At 36.0% G+C, this 14,970-nt stretch overlaps 1 protein-coding gene across 1 annotated transcript; it reads left to right on the top strand.

The window, feature by feature from the left end:
• The first annotated feature begins 1,882 nt into the window (after window positions 1–1,882).
• Window positions 1,883–11,312, top strand: SLC35A3 (solute carrier family 35 member A3). The gene is made up of 7 exons (XM_084265988.1): window positions 1,883–2,084; window positions 2,945–3,099; window positions 3,181–3,303; window positions 4,402–4,573; window positions 7,680–7,798; window positions 8,289–8,422; window positions 10,862–11,312. Exons 1-7 carry the CDS (start codon window positions 1,898–1,900, stop codon window positions 10,950–10,952), a joined length of 981 nt encoding a protein of 326 aa, XP_084122114.1. The 5' UTR covers window positions 1,883–1,897; the 3' UTR covers window positions 10,953–11,312.
• Window positions 11,313–14,970: the final 3,658 nt, after the last annotated feature.

Below are 14,970 nucleotides of genomic sequence, written 5' to 3'. Positions count from 1 at the left end.
TAAAACCCTTTATCACTTCACAGACTCAGGGAATGCAGAAATTTGGGTCTGACTTCAGGAGAGATGTGTGTTCCCATTATTTGTATTTCTTTCAGAAACATTTTGAAAACTGAACAACAAAAAGTTTAAAAATTTATTTTTTTGTAAGTGTGCTTTTATGACATTTAGTGTTATTCATCTTAACCATATATTGCTCTTTGTGTTTCCAGTTGTCAGGTCTCAATTTTTAAAAATCAGGTAGATGGAAAAGATGAAAGAAATTGTGCAAGTGGGATCACAGAAACGTGCACTTTGCAATCTCAGTTTTCTCCAGTAGAATAGGTAGACTTTTTAATGAAGTTTAGTTCTGTCATTTCTCTTAGAGAATTTTTTTTTTCACTTTCCCTTTTTCTTCCTCTATTTTCTCTATACTGCTGGTATTTCTCCAGAAGTGTATTGGCCCTTGCATGTCCCCTCTTCATCCCTTCATGGGAACTGTTTTTCTGTTTCTCCTCCTTGTTCACAGCTATATCAGATCTATTCTTCTGCCCCAAGCTGCAGCCAGGCACCACACAGGCACTCACTCACCTTCTGGGTGGGATGCAGAGCAGAATTAGAAGAAAAAGGGAAACCTCCTGAGTGGGGATAAGGACAGGTTACTGGGACAGCGAAGGGAGTGGAAAACAGCAACACTGCTTATAAAAGAATGTGCAAAGCAGGTGATACACAATGCAGTTTTTTCACTGCCCCACAACCTGATACACAGCCCATCCCTGAGCAGTGATAACTCCTCCCCAGCCAGCCCCCTTTCTATACAGAGCATAATATCATATGGTAAGAAATAGCGCTCTGCAAGTTTGGGTCAGCTGTCCTGGTTGTATCCCCTCCCAGCATCTTGTGAAAATTAACTATATCCCAGCCAAAACCCAGGACATTATTGACCTCTTATTCTATATGATCTATGTCATGTCCAGATCCTATACCTTTCCTGTCTTATATATGTGTGTGTATATATATATCTGCATACATGCAAATGCATATATTCCGTTAGTCTGTGAGCCATCCCTCTAAAATGTCTGTTGAGTTAATTTAGTCCATGACTTTGGACTCCATCTGTCATAATAGTCTTTCAGGGCAGGACAGATGGGTTGTTGCATCCTGCATCCAGAGCTCTTGGCTGGTGTATCTGATATAGTCCGTGCTCACGGTCTGCAGGCTGAAGATGTCAGTTTTGAAGAAGCTGCTGGGTGACAGTAGCTGAAGCCAGTTCTGGTTCCATCATTGCTGCATTTTGCTTAGTTTCATCTAAGTTCACCCTTTGTTAATTTGTTAAATCTTACTGTGATACTATCAGTATGGTATATAACAATTTTATTAGTGATAACATAAATTGATAGAGTTATTTAGCAATTATCATAATACAATTGAATTTATTTGCTGTTCTCTCCCAAAAGCAAATCCCTTGAGGTACACCTTGGACTTCCCCATCCTTCCACATCACTCACTGAGTGCATCCAGGTCCTGGGCAAAAGCAATCTCACGGTTGGGTTTGCCTTTGCCTGAAGCAGGGATAATCCTGACTGTCTTCCCCAACATATTCTTCATGTGTGCTGCAGGGTCTTTATCTCTTTGCATAGTATGGGGCAGTTTTGACTGGGCAGAACCAGCTTGATTCGTAGCCCGTGCAGTGTTAACATAGTGATGTGTAACCACATATTTGAAAAACATTTTTAAAGTGTTTATTTCCTTTTGCTTGATAAATATCAGATTAGGGTGGTTGTTTTTCATTTGGCTGAGCTCTCTGGATAACTTTTTTAATATGCCAAGTCCTAAGGGGAACATCCATCTGCGATATTACCTTTAAGCCTGGCTTTGCTTGTGTTTTTTTTTTCTGTTTCAGGAAGAAAACAGTAAAAAAATGTCTACCAATTTAAAATACCTTTCCTTGGGCATCCTGGTTTTTCAGACCACAAGTTTAGTCTTGACCATGCGTTATTCTCGGACACTGAAAGAAGAAGGACCTCGTTACTTATCCTCTACTGCAGTAGTTATTGCTGAACTTCTGAAGATTTTGGCCTGTGTTCTCTTGGTCTACAAAGACAGCAGTAGGTGTCAAATGTTGCACCGAGTTATTTTCATGATTAACATGCTGTATTGCATTCACAGTAGCAAAGCAGACATATGAATACAGGCATACAACAAGCATTTCCCTTCTCCAGTAAGAAACAGCCTTGGAGAGACACTTACACTTCACTCTTCAACGCACGATAGAAGATACCATATTGTAGTTGCTGAAGAGAATTCTCTAAAGCATGTGAATACTGAGGAATGCAATAATACAGCTTGGAACTTGAGTTTGCTCAGACATTTTAAGAAATTATGCAGAAGTAGGAAAAAAATAAAAGCTTTAAGTGTGTCCAAAGCATAAATGATAATTCAGAAGCCTGTGATAAGTAGCAGAGAAAGAAGGGAGGAACCAATTTTGTTACTACAGGAAGAAGCAGTTTTAAGCTCAAAAAAACTATATGCAGGTATATTCTAGTTTTTATTTTGTACATTTTATACTGGATTTATTTGGTTCCTTGACACACACATACAATCTTCAATGCTTAACAATATCATTGTGTATGCATAAACATTGATGACTGTAGGCTCTTAAATAGGTGCTTTTTAGGTAACACTCTTTAATGTATCATCTTCAAATATTGATAGGGTTTCACTACGTTTTCCTGAAAGTATTTTGAATAGTTGTTCTAGTTCTGATATTCCAGGCCACAAGAAGACACTTTGGAACATTTTTTCTTATATATATGGGGCTTATAAAAGTGAAGCATACATAGTATTAAGAGATCTTAGTAACAACTATAAAAAGGGTGCAACAATCTTTAAGAATAGAACATTATGCTTTTTTTTTTCTACTCTCCTTTTAGTGAATGACTATTTCTTTTGTTGTTTCTTTGGGTAGAGTGCAATTTACGGGCTCTGAACAGAGTGCTACATGATGAAATCCTTAATAAACCCATGGAAACTCTTAAACTTGCTATTCCTTCAGGAATTTATACTCTTCAGAATAACTTGCTGTATGTAGCATTGTCAAACCTAGATGCAGCCACGTACCAGGTATTGTACTTTTGGATTTTTCTGTAAGTTTCAAAAAACCCCATGAATAATGTGATAGTAACTGTCTCTGGGCCCTTCTAGGTTACATATCAACTGAAAATTCTCACCACAGCATTGTTTTCTGTGTCCATGTTGAGCAAGAAATTGGGTGTATACCAGTGGCTTTCATTAGTACTGTTGATGACAGGAGTGGCATTTGTGCAGGTAAATATTAACAGGTAGTTTGTCTTTATTTAATGTGTTTATTCATGGAACAGGGATTTCTGTACTGATTATACAGTTTTCTGATTCTGTCAGCTGCACAGGGTGTGGTCAGGAGCTACAAAGCACAACTGGCCAAGCCTAGAGGACACCAGAAATGGTGCCCCACTGCCCCACTGTAGAATCCGACAGCATGTCTGGAGCATCCTGCAAGTGACAATAACAGCAGCATTTATTAGCACACTTCCTCAGACATTAGGGATGCACAGATCTTCTCTGCCAGCACAGTCCTGTGGCTCACCTTGTAACACAGTTTCAGGATGCCAAATTTACTTCAACTTAACTTTAAGAGGGGAAACTTGGTCTCTGTTCTACATAGTGCAGGTAAAGGTGGTAGTAGTTTTCAGAGGGCAGGATCATGAGATAATATTTTAAGAAATTTTAGCAGATTTTAATATATCTTAGAAGTTTCTTATTTTAAAACTTCAGGATTTTGGGGGAAAATTATAGAATTTTAAAATGTAATAATTTAAAATAAGAACAAAATGTTCTGATAGTAACTAGCAGACATCTCAGTATGGTTTTGTCTATGGCTTTGCATTTCGCTCGGTTAGCGTTAGGTGTATTCCCGGATTTAGCTTCATAAATTTCAGCTTGTTTTAAGCTGTCTGCAAAATCACTGAGGAGGGGCACGTGCTAAAGATAACTCTTACCATCTTAAAGACAGCTGGTGTAAGTGATTTTTTACCTGTGCCTCTATTTGTAAGGTAACTCAGGTGGCAGAAGTTGCTGACTGTGAATGACCGTGAGTCATGCTGGAATGCAGGAGAAGTTCTGGCTTATAAAACATAAAAATCCTGGACCCGTCTAGATTTACGGACAGTCTCCCAGTTCAGGCACAACTTCTCTCCTTACAGATACATAGAAAGAAAAATCATGGCTTTGTAGTTCTTGAAAAGTATTTATGGTGTAAAATAGGAAACTATACAAGCCTGTGACTCTATTTAGTAACTGTTACTGTTGTTAGTAAACAACCTTGCATTTTATAGATGCTCATAACTTGATTTTATTAGTGAATTTTGTATAACTTTTTATATCCAGTGGCCTTCAGACTCTCAAGCAACAGCTGCTAAGGAACATTCAGCGGGATCTCAGTTTGTAGGCCTGATGGCAGTTCTTATAGCATGCTTTTCCAGTGGATTTGCTGGGGTTTATTTTGAGAAAATTTTGAAGGAAACTAAGCAGTCTGTGTGGATCAGAAACATTCAGCTTGGTAAGTTTAATTTTAGTCATCTCTTTAAAGATACTGTATTCTGAAAAATTAAAATAAATATGCAAAATATATAAATAAAAATATCACCAGTGCTTTAGCATTCTGCATAAATATACTTTTAAAATCAAGAGTATAAACCATGCTGGAGAGAATTCCTGCAGTTGCTTTCTGGTCTCAAACTAGCTCTTGATTTAGCTTATAGAATGTCTGTAAGCTTGTACAGAATCTGACAGTTAAGCTTTTCTAAAGAATATTATCTTATGCAAGATTCTGCATATCCTCTGTGTTTAAAAATATTGTCTTTTGCACTAATTCGTAAGATTTGAATATAGATAGTATACCTTTTACCTCCTTTTTTACTTTATTTTGTTAGAGAGATTAAATCAGAATATATTTCCAACTGAATGTTGTGAGATGTTTTTAGATTTACATTTTCTTTCCCTTGTGTCTGGGTAGGCAGTTTTCTAAGCTGGCACTTCTAATACAACAAACTGCTTTGTGAATAAAGTTGAGTTATTACTCCAGTACAAAGGTCAGTTTGGTTTAGATGTTTGTATAATCACTGAAGAGAGGCATATGCAAAAAGCAGTTCATCTTAACTATTTCAATGCCTATTGTGCACCAATCTATTTCCAAAGTAGTTCTAGGTCTTCTGGACCCGAGTTAATAGCGCTAGCTGAGTTGATCTGTTTTCATGTATGAGATTTCCCTCACCTCAAAGCAATCTTGTCCAGTTTACAAGGTCAGAAATGTGACATCAGAAACATCTTCCATTTTCAGTAGGAACGAACCGGATCCCTCTAGTCTGCAGCTGTAGGCAATGGTAATTTGTTGCATATTTAAATAAATACTTTCAGCAGAATTTTAACTTTCCAGCACCTTAGTGTAAACTCTTGACCAAATCCACAATAGTGTAGAATTAAGTCATGAGAATGCTTTGGTGGATCAGGGCTGTGTATTGAGTCTGGTAGAATGTAATGAACAAAAATGGGAGATGGTGTGGAGTTTTGTAATTAAACAGCTGCTCAAAAACTGGTATGGTGTGGTGAAACACATCTGAATACAAACAATATTTTTTCCTTTCTTTTCCTGTTGCTGTGTTTTGATTATAAATGGTTTGAGTGAAAAACACAGAACTGCATTTTGATTGTATTTTAATGTTGTTGCACGCCTGTGATGTTTTAAAACTTTAGAATGTAGAAGGTGATCAAAACCTTTACTTGCTATCTGCTACTATTGAAAGAAAACTAAGTTTTCTTGAACAGGGTATAAAGTGTATACCAGGAAAAGTTATGTTAGGGAATCCTGGGGGCAGACAAGGGTGTGTAGCGGGGGATTGGTCTGGGATGTAAGGTAAGATATGGTGCTTTGTGTGGAGCTACAATGTTGTAAAATGTGTTGCCAAGGAAAGCTGATTATTATTACTCTCCATTTCCACACTAAAAGTACTTTGAGCAACAATGCAGATACCTGAAACAAATATTCATAGTTGTTGAAAGATCACTGATCTCTTTTAAAACATTCTTCAGATTTTTCTACAGCACACAGAAGTATGTATGAAAAACTAGTGAGGTCACTAGTTTGATAGTCAGCCCGGTCATATATTGAATATTCCAGTCATTGCTTTGTAAAAACATGAGATCAGAACAGACTGCAGCTAAACATGAACTGTTTGAAGTAATAAATAACCAGGACTGTGATTTATGAGCACCTAAATGTCTGTGGTAATAGTGAGATTTTTTTTTGTTGTCAGTGAGCTTAATTTGCCTCAATACAAAATTCGGTAGAACACATCTACTGTTAAAGTGGTTTTTAGTGCAAAACTGAAAGCAACTTTGTAATATTTCATAAAGAGTTTCCTAATACAGCTTTTAGAAAAAATATGTAAAACATTCAATCACAATTTCAAAAAAAAATTAGTGTATTCTGTTTGCAAGTGTGATATAATTACCTGCTTAAGACGTTGTATCATTCAGAGCAAGTTGGTCATAATCAAAAGCTTTGAAATAGAGATTTTCCTAAAGCACAACAATGCAAAACCCATATATCCAACCTCGTTTTCTTTTTCATATCCATAGAGAACCACAGGAAAAAAATAGAAAATTATATTTGAATACTTTTTACAAACTGTCCTTATTCAGTTTTTAATGCATACCAGTATCATATTTGGGATGTATGAATAGTTGATTTTATTTATTTTCATCAGATTAACTGGAAAATAGAATTGGTTTAATCTGAAGTAAATCAAAGTTTTTATTATGTCTACAAAAAGAATTATTTCTTTGCAAATAGAAGGGTTTATTTTGTTCAAAATAATGCCACCCTTTTCAGACTTAAAGAAATGCAATGAAAATAGAGGTCAGCTTTTCACAGAAACGAAATGAAAAAATATTCCCCTCTTCTTGCTCAGGACATCAGCCACATCAGACTTGCATTAATTCCATGACTAAGGGGATTAGGAGAAGTTTCCCATCTGATAGAACACTATGCTCACTGAATTATAAACTTTTAAATCTCATCTCAATTTCTTCTTTTGACATTAAGTATCTACTAGCAAACATGTATTGTGTTTTGAAGCTGATTCAGAAGAATCCTGCTTCCAAGATCCTTGTCTGCATTGTCAAACCAAGTCCTGCTCTTACTATGTCAGTGACCATCTCCTCAACTGAAAGCTTTCCCTCTTCTCTCCACGTTACAGTCTGACTTCAGCCTTCAGTCGTGACTATGAAACTGAAATTGTGTTTAAACTAATTTTGCTATATGCCATAAAGAAAAATCATTCCATCCCAGTAGTAAGCAATGCAAGATAAGTTTCCTGCAGTATACAAGAAAATGCTTTTTTTTATGCTTTCTTGCAGAAACAGTCAAAGCTTGTTTTAAGTGTGGAAAACAACTTTTAAAAGAGAATATCTGTCTGAGCACTGATTGCATTTGTATGTGATAGCATTGCAAGTGGCAGTCCTAGTTTAAAATTCTATTTGATGTTTAAAGTCCCTTCTAACCCACACTATTCTGTAGTTCTGTGATGTGTGAGCAGTCCTTGGGGACAAGGAACATGTTTCCATGTTTTTCACTGGAAGCTTTTAAATCAATTTTGTACTTTCAGGATTTTTTGGTAGCATATTTGGACTGATGGGTGTATACATTTATGATGGCGAACAGCTGGCAAAGAATGGGTTTTTCCAAGGATACAATAAACTTACATGGATAGTTGTTGTTCTACAGGTGAGCTACTTTGTATTGCATGTTTCTGTGCAGGTACTTGCAATTTACTCTTATTAATGGTATCATTGTGGCTACTGAGAATTCTATATAGTCAAAAGTCTGATCTATCACTGTTAGAATAAACATCTAAATAAAAAGCTGCAAAATATATGCCAAGTATATAAGTCTGTATGCAATATAAAAGCATGTAAGCATTTGTTGGTTAGGTGTATTTTTTAATATGTATATATGCCCTTCATCCCATGGCTAAAAATGTACAGTATAAGCATTTCCAGTAATTTAGTGATAGTAATATGATCAACAACTTCTTTAATGGGCAAAGAACTTCTCCTCTGATGTTTATCTTCAACACTGCATATCCTTAACATAAGATAAATGTAATGTTACTAAACAGAAACAGAAGCTTTTCTGAAGTGAGCACATGTTGTTAAAATAGAGGCTTTCAGTGGAATTATCAGGTTGCAAATCCAAACCTCAATGTATTTTTCAGGCACTTGGAGGGCTGGTGATTGCTGCTGTTATAAAATATGCGGATAACATTTTAAAAGGATTTGCAACTTCTCTCTCCATTATACTGTCAACATTGATCTCCTATTTCTGGCTGCAAGATTTTGTCCCTACAAGGTAAGAATTGTTTTCTGTGTATGCTGAAAGAAACCCAAAACAAACAGCTGAAAACTTAATGCTTACCAGGTACGACTACAAACACATAAAAACCAGTGCAAGCTACACTTTGAGAATGTGTAGACGTAATTTGCACATAAAAATTTATTTTCATAACATACCATAACTAATACTTAATTTTTTCAGTACAGCTGGCAATTTTTTTCTGTTAGATATAGCCCCTCACAAGTCAGGAATAATTTAATCTCACATCTTGGGTTTTGACAAATCTCTGTCTTGCAGGCTGCATGCTTCAGGTCACGGTCCCTTTCTCTTTTCCTCCCTACCCGATCTCCCGCGGTGTTTTCGACTCCTACTTGGGCGCTTGCCTTGTAGTGCCTCTGCTCTTGGAACCAGCCTCCCCTCTGCTGGCTGTTCCGAGTAAGATCTGACAAGGGTTGTCTGTCCCTTGCTTCCTCTTTGTCCTCTAAGTGGACATATCTTCCACGAGTCTTCTCCTTGAGTTGTGGCTGAGCGATGAAAATGAGGATAACCTTTCTATACTGGCTTTCATCCAATCTCAAAAGTCTCTTAAAGACACAATTTCAGTCACACACACACGGCATTTACTGTACAGCAATTAGTTGCCCAAGGACACAGAGAAGCCCAAATGCAGAGCTTTTTTCTAAAAGACAGTGCTATATTCAATAATAAAAATACAGAGAAAAATGCTTTCTATATGTTTCTAGGCCAAATACACCCTGTTCTGACCTTTTGTGAGTCAGATTTAAGTAGCTTTGTGCACTGCAGGTTTTGTACATGGGTGGGTTCTGGAATAGAACTTGTCTTGTGTTGATATGTGGAGCAGAGGAGTAACGTTCCAACTTTCAGATGTTGTAAATAGGATTTTGCTTTTAATTGACCTGGAATCCTGACATAAGTTACACATACTCATAATGTAAAAATGTTTTTAATAATATTTACAACTTTCATATCTGATATAAAGAAATGCCTTATTATCTAAAAGTAGTATTCAGAATCCTAGAGTCATAGAATCACCTGGGTTGGAAGAGACCCTTTACATCATCGAGTCCAAACACAGCCTAACCCTGACTAGTCCACCTCTAGATCATGTCCTCAAGGACTTCATCTGCACGCCTTTTAAATACCTGCAGGGATGGTGTCTCCACCACCTCCCTGGGCAGCCTATTCCAATGCCTGACAACCCTTTCAGTAAAGGAATTCTTCATGATGTCTTTGCAGATGTTTTCTTAACCATTCAAAAAAGGAAGTAGAACAACTGTTTAGGCTTAAAATGTGGAAGGCATTGAAATGAAATGATAAGTAGCCTGTACTGGTCCTGTTAGAACAAATGTAGAAAGTGGTTTAAGAATTTGTGTGCTCAAATGGAAAATTAATAAGTAACTTACTAGCTTCTGCAAACATGGAGAAAATAGAAACAGTGGTAAATAATTAAATGAGATGGAGCCAACTAGCAGAATGTAGAACTCAAAGCCATCTCGTTTATTAAAACTTGATCAACTTGAGTTAATCAAACTTAATTTTTAGTAACATGCTTATGTCAACTGAATTTATTTGAACTGAAACTGAATAATTGTTTCTCTCACTTCAACAAATATTTTTGATTGGGTTAACAGATGTGAAGTACTTAAGTGCTTGAATATGTTATAGTGGACTGTGTCCAGAAATGTCTTCTCTGAAGGATTATCATGTCATGCCCCACAGATCTTTTTAGTGTTTGGTTTGGAAGATGAATTTGTCAACAGTCATGTCTTTATGACAGAGTTCTTTTCTAAAATGTATACTGACTGTCAGTTGGCTTTGGATATTTTATTTCAGACTTGTAACTATCAAAACAACTTGAAAGGCCCAAATGTCACAATACAAAAGATGCTTTTATTATATTTTCCTTACATAAATCTTTATGTATCTGCCAAAAATTAGATTATACAGACTTGCATACTGGTTCTTGGACAGCAGTAATTAGTTTTGACATAAGCTTTGGACTTCAAAGCAAACAACATGATTCAACTCCAAGACCATGATGTGTGTAAGATGTTAAAAATGGCTGGGCAACCATAGTAGTTACACTTCTTTAGCTTCTGCTTCCATTTTGCCCAGAGCTTTAGGCAAAAGGAAAGAGAAGGCGTTAGTCTGATTATGTTTCACAATTGTTCTCTGAAACTATAGTTTTAATTTTCAGAATGTGCCAGTATAATGATACATTGTGGATGTAGGTTTATTATCTTAACTTCTTCCTGCATCCTTCTATGAACAAGTATATGTAAACTATTTTGTTCCTTATAAATTGGAAAAATGGAATATATCTTTCTGTGTTCCCACAGAACAGGGTAGATACCCGGTTTTGATTGTATTATATAAATAAAATTGCATCAAATAAACAAGCTAACTTTTTTTTTTTATCCCTGTTCTATTCAGTGTCTTTTTCTTCGGAGCCATCCTTGTAATAGCAGCTACTTTCCTATATGGTTATGATCCCAAACCTGCAGGAAACCCTATTAAGGCATAGCAGACTTCCTCATCAGCCTGCTTCTCCAGATCATGCACTGGGGGTCTTGCGAACAATGGCACGTGGAAAAGTGCCATTGTGCACTGCAAGGAGAGGATTACTACCCTGGACCTACTGAAGAAATATGAGTAGTTCTGAACATCTAGAGGGGATAAAGGTGGATGATGATACTGTCTGTAACTGATGAAAAACAAAAAAATGGCAGGGGAATGCCCAGTGCAACTTGCTAATAAAAACTTGAATGGAACAAAATGTTTCCAAGAAACTACAATTAGGAATGTTTACAGCCTTGACTGGGATTGCTTCAAAAGAATTTACTGTATTGACTGCTGCAGAAATATGTCCTATGCACTCTTTGAAAGAGCACACGACAACGTTGTCAGATTGTATGTTTTTGCAATTTGACTATATTTAATCTTATTAGATATGTTTTTAAATTTCTCTATTTACATGAAATCAGATGAATACACATCATAGTTCTAAAGTGATGGTTCTGATTTAGGTATTCCTTATTAAAGCTGTGAAGAATGAAGTACGATTGAAAGATACTTTCACAATATCAAATATTTTTATATTTTAGAAGGCAGATTTAATAACAGAAATCTGTTATTAAATTATAATAGTATAATTCTGTTGCTTATATAAAACTGTTGTAAGGATGTTAACATTCTCACCTGAGGATACAAAGGGAGAAATTCAGAGTGAAAGATGGAAATCTGTGTTGATACTCCAGCCTTCATCAGGATAGCCTGTGGTGTTCCAACAGACACCACAATGCTGTGAGCACAGGCCAGAGGGTGCTGCACTGACCTGGTATAGGAGCGGGGTTTCGATGGAGTGCTTGCTCGGATGTCACGGTCGTTCTTTTTATTGATTATAAATCAACTTTCTGGTAGAAACTTTAAAATAGTTTTTATGCTTTAAATACCTTCCAGGGATTTTTTTTTTTAATCCACAATTTAAAAAACAAAAGCTCGTAATAAACATTTTAAATGCATTATTGTTGTCTGTAATAGCTGCAGCTGGAGCTATTATGGTATATCTCCTGTATACTGTACTGTACTTTATTACAGAGGTGTTTTTTAAACAAGTGTTGTTTACTCATGAACTCTGCAAGGCTTTCTCAGTGCAATTCTGTGTAATAGCTTAATTAGAGATTTTTTTAATTATTATTTTTATTATTAATATGGTTTTGTTCTGGGAGTCCTTGAGCCAACAGACCAAAATGGGTTTTCTGGAGCTGTTCGATCTAGTAGTGGAATTACTTTAATAGGAAATACAATGAAAAAGTAATTAATAGTGCAATAGGTAACTAAAAAGCATGCTGTGCTTCTGTTTTAAACCAAAAAACCCCCAACAAAAACCTTCACAAAGAAACCTAGATGCAATCAAGATTTAGATCAATCAGACCATTATGAACGCTTCACTTGTTGAAGTATTTGCATATAGTCAGTAACACACTCAAAGTAATTACCAGAACTAAAAAATAAAAGAGCTGTCTTAAAAAGCACTTGTTTTCAGGATTCACAATGGATATTAATGTACAGTGACTTCTTGTCCACACATGAAAACTTGTAAAGCTACACATGACACACAAACACGTCAATAGTACTTACCTGTAGAATGGCAAGTGGTAAAACTTTTATTCCCTTTTTTTCCCCTCAAGCTCTTTCTCAGTTCTTTCTTGTGCTAATGAACACGTTGTGAAGAGGGGGGTGTTTTAAAATGTTTACCCAAGTACTTCCTCTTCTTTCCCACATTTTAGTGGTGGATTGACAAGGAAATTCTGTAAGAGTGCATTGAGATACTTAATGAAGTATTGGAAATGGGAAAGGAAAAATTCCGCTTACTTCATGTCATCCAAGTAAAAATAGAGTTTTCCTTCTGTTGGCAATGTTTGTTTACTGCATCAGAGCACGACATTGAAGGAATTTCAGACTTATGCCCAGGGCTTCTAAGCTTTGTGAACTGTGAACCTCCCAGCATGCCATAACTGCAGAGACTCTGCTACTCGGCAGTCAAAGAGTAGCTTCTATTACCCCAAATTGATATTCTTTGTTAATATTAAACCTTTTACTTTTCAACACTTTATGTGGCAGAATCTTTGAAGAATTACATTCAGTAATTCATTTCCACCACTGAAATACACTATGAGGGAAGATGTGCATGTGAAACAGTGGCTTGCAGCATTGCTTAGTGTAGAGTGGAAAGTGCATGACTGAAAGGATCTGAGAAGCGTTGGTAGTTATGTCTGAGTTGGAGTTTGGCCTACACAGCAATGCTTTTAATTTAGTGAATCAGCAGTGGAAACATTCAGGTAATGCAATTAGTTAGTTCCTTGGGGAATTTTTTGAACACAAGCAGCAGGCTGAGAACACTTCGTAGCCAGTAGCACAGGAATGGACCAAATAGGCCAGAAAACCAACACATTGCTGGAGTTGTGTTAAATGTTACTTGGTTGTAATCATTCAGGTACACCTGTCTATGTTTGTCTACACACATCAGTTGAAAGAACAGGAACAAGTGCTCTTGGCTTTTGAATATGATGTACTACAGGTTTGGAAAATAATATATATCTACTGTACTAAGGGACAGTAACTTCTGTCCACAGGCCAGTGACTCTTCCATGCTTTCAACTGACAGTTCCATTACATTTTCCAGTGGAGGGATAGATCTCTTCATATACTTGTTGCTGTAGAGGGAATAGGAATTTTTATTTGTAGCTGACTTCCCTTAACCCTTTGCAGGCTAAGGAAGGAATCATGTCTGAGGCCCTCCAGGTTGAAAAGCATTATCCTAGGCAGAGGGAAGACAGTGGATGTTTCTTGACAACAGAAGGGATGTGAGGAGGGTTTACTGATTTCTGTAGTCTGACAGCATATGCACATTTTTTGCATTGGGATACTTTTGTATCTGAATTTTAAAATTTAAAAAGGCAGTTTTAAGTCTGTAACTCGTTAACTAACCAAAGAACCCAAGCTAGCACAGAGCATTGGGAAGTGGGGTAATGTGCTTTGAGTTTGCCCTAAAAGCAGTCTGTAGGAGTCTAACTGTCCAAAAATAAACTCGTCTTTCTGGACTGTTTTTCTGACTTTTAGACAAAGGATTTCTTAGTTTAGTTGTATATTCAGGAGGCTAACCTATATTTAGCAGAATTTTATTTAAATATTTATAAATTTATAGCTAGGTATTTATTTGCAATAACTTGAATTATTTGATTTATTTTTTTTTTAAACTTGGATAATGGAAGTATTAGTATTTATTGAGTACTTGGTTATTTGGTAGTTTTATTTGAGAATCTCTGGGACACATGATAAATGGTCAAATGACACTAAACTTAGAACTCTATTCAAAGCAAAAAAAATCAGAACTTAAGTGGTAAAAAGTCTTGAGTCTAATAAAGTAAGATAAAATTTTCTTTAAACATTGTATTTCTGTGCTGTCCACAAGTGCCCAATGTTTTTTCTCAAAGAATCCAGATAATTTTATACTTCTATTCAACTTCTTTGTTTTAGACAAACTATAAGAAAACTTCCCTTTTTGTTTGCTTTAATTATGGGTAGATTAATGTTCTAGATCTAGTTCCTACAAGGTAACACTTTGGGTGCTTTACTGTAACTTTTTAGATACCATTGCTGTATTTTTCCTTAAAAAAAAAAGCACCCAAAAACACCCAATCTTATTTAGGTAGCTTATGCTTTCATTTCAGTTAATCATACATTCCCCAGATTTTTAGATGTAATTGTTTTGTGTCCTAACTTATTTTTAAGGTGTAATTCAAAAGACTGTAATGGATTTTGTTCAAGTGTTTAAAGATTGATAAATGAAACATTGCATTTCTTCTGTTTCTTATTGTCAGTAACTTTCATGTTTTAATATATTTCTTTATTGGCTGTGAATGATCTGTTGTATTTAAGTAATCATCATTTTCCAAATTTGAAGTGGTTCCTCATTTTCCTCCTGGTGACAGTGTTTCTTGCTGGATATTATGAATGAGTAAGATTTTATCCATTGTTTT

Source organism: Gallinula chloropus (assembly GCF_964237585.1).
Source record: "Gallinula chloropus genome assembly, chromosome: 6".
NCBI lineage: Eukaryota > Metazoa > Chordata > Aves > Gruiformes > Rallidae > Gallinula > Gallinula chloropus.
The sequence above is the reverse complement of the archived record's forward strand: the minus strand, read 5'-3'. Positions and strand labels throughout refer to the sequence as shown.

Coding starts and splice junctions, on each gene's coding strand:
- SLC35A3 (XM_084265988.1), top strand. CDS start 1,898: ATGTCTACCAATTTAAAATACCTTTCCTTGGGCATCCTGGTTTTTCAG. Junction 3,100..3,180: donor TAGATGCAGCCACGTACCAG/GTATTGTACTTT, acceptor GGGCCCTTCTAG/GTTACATATCAACTGAAAAT. Junction 8,423..10,861: donor CAAGATTTTGTCCCTACAAG/GTAAGAATTGTT, acceptor TGTTCTATTCAG/TGTCTTTTTCTTCGGAGCCA.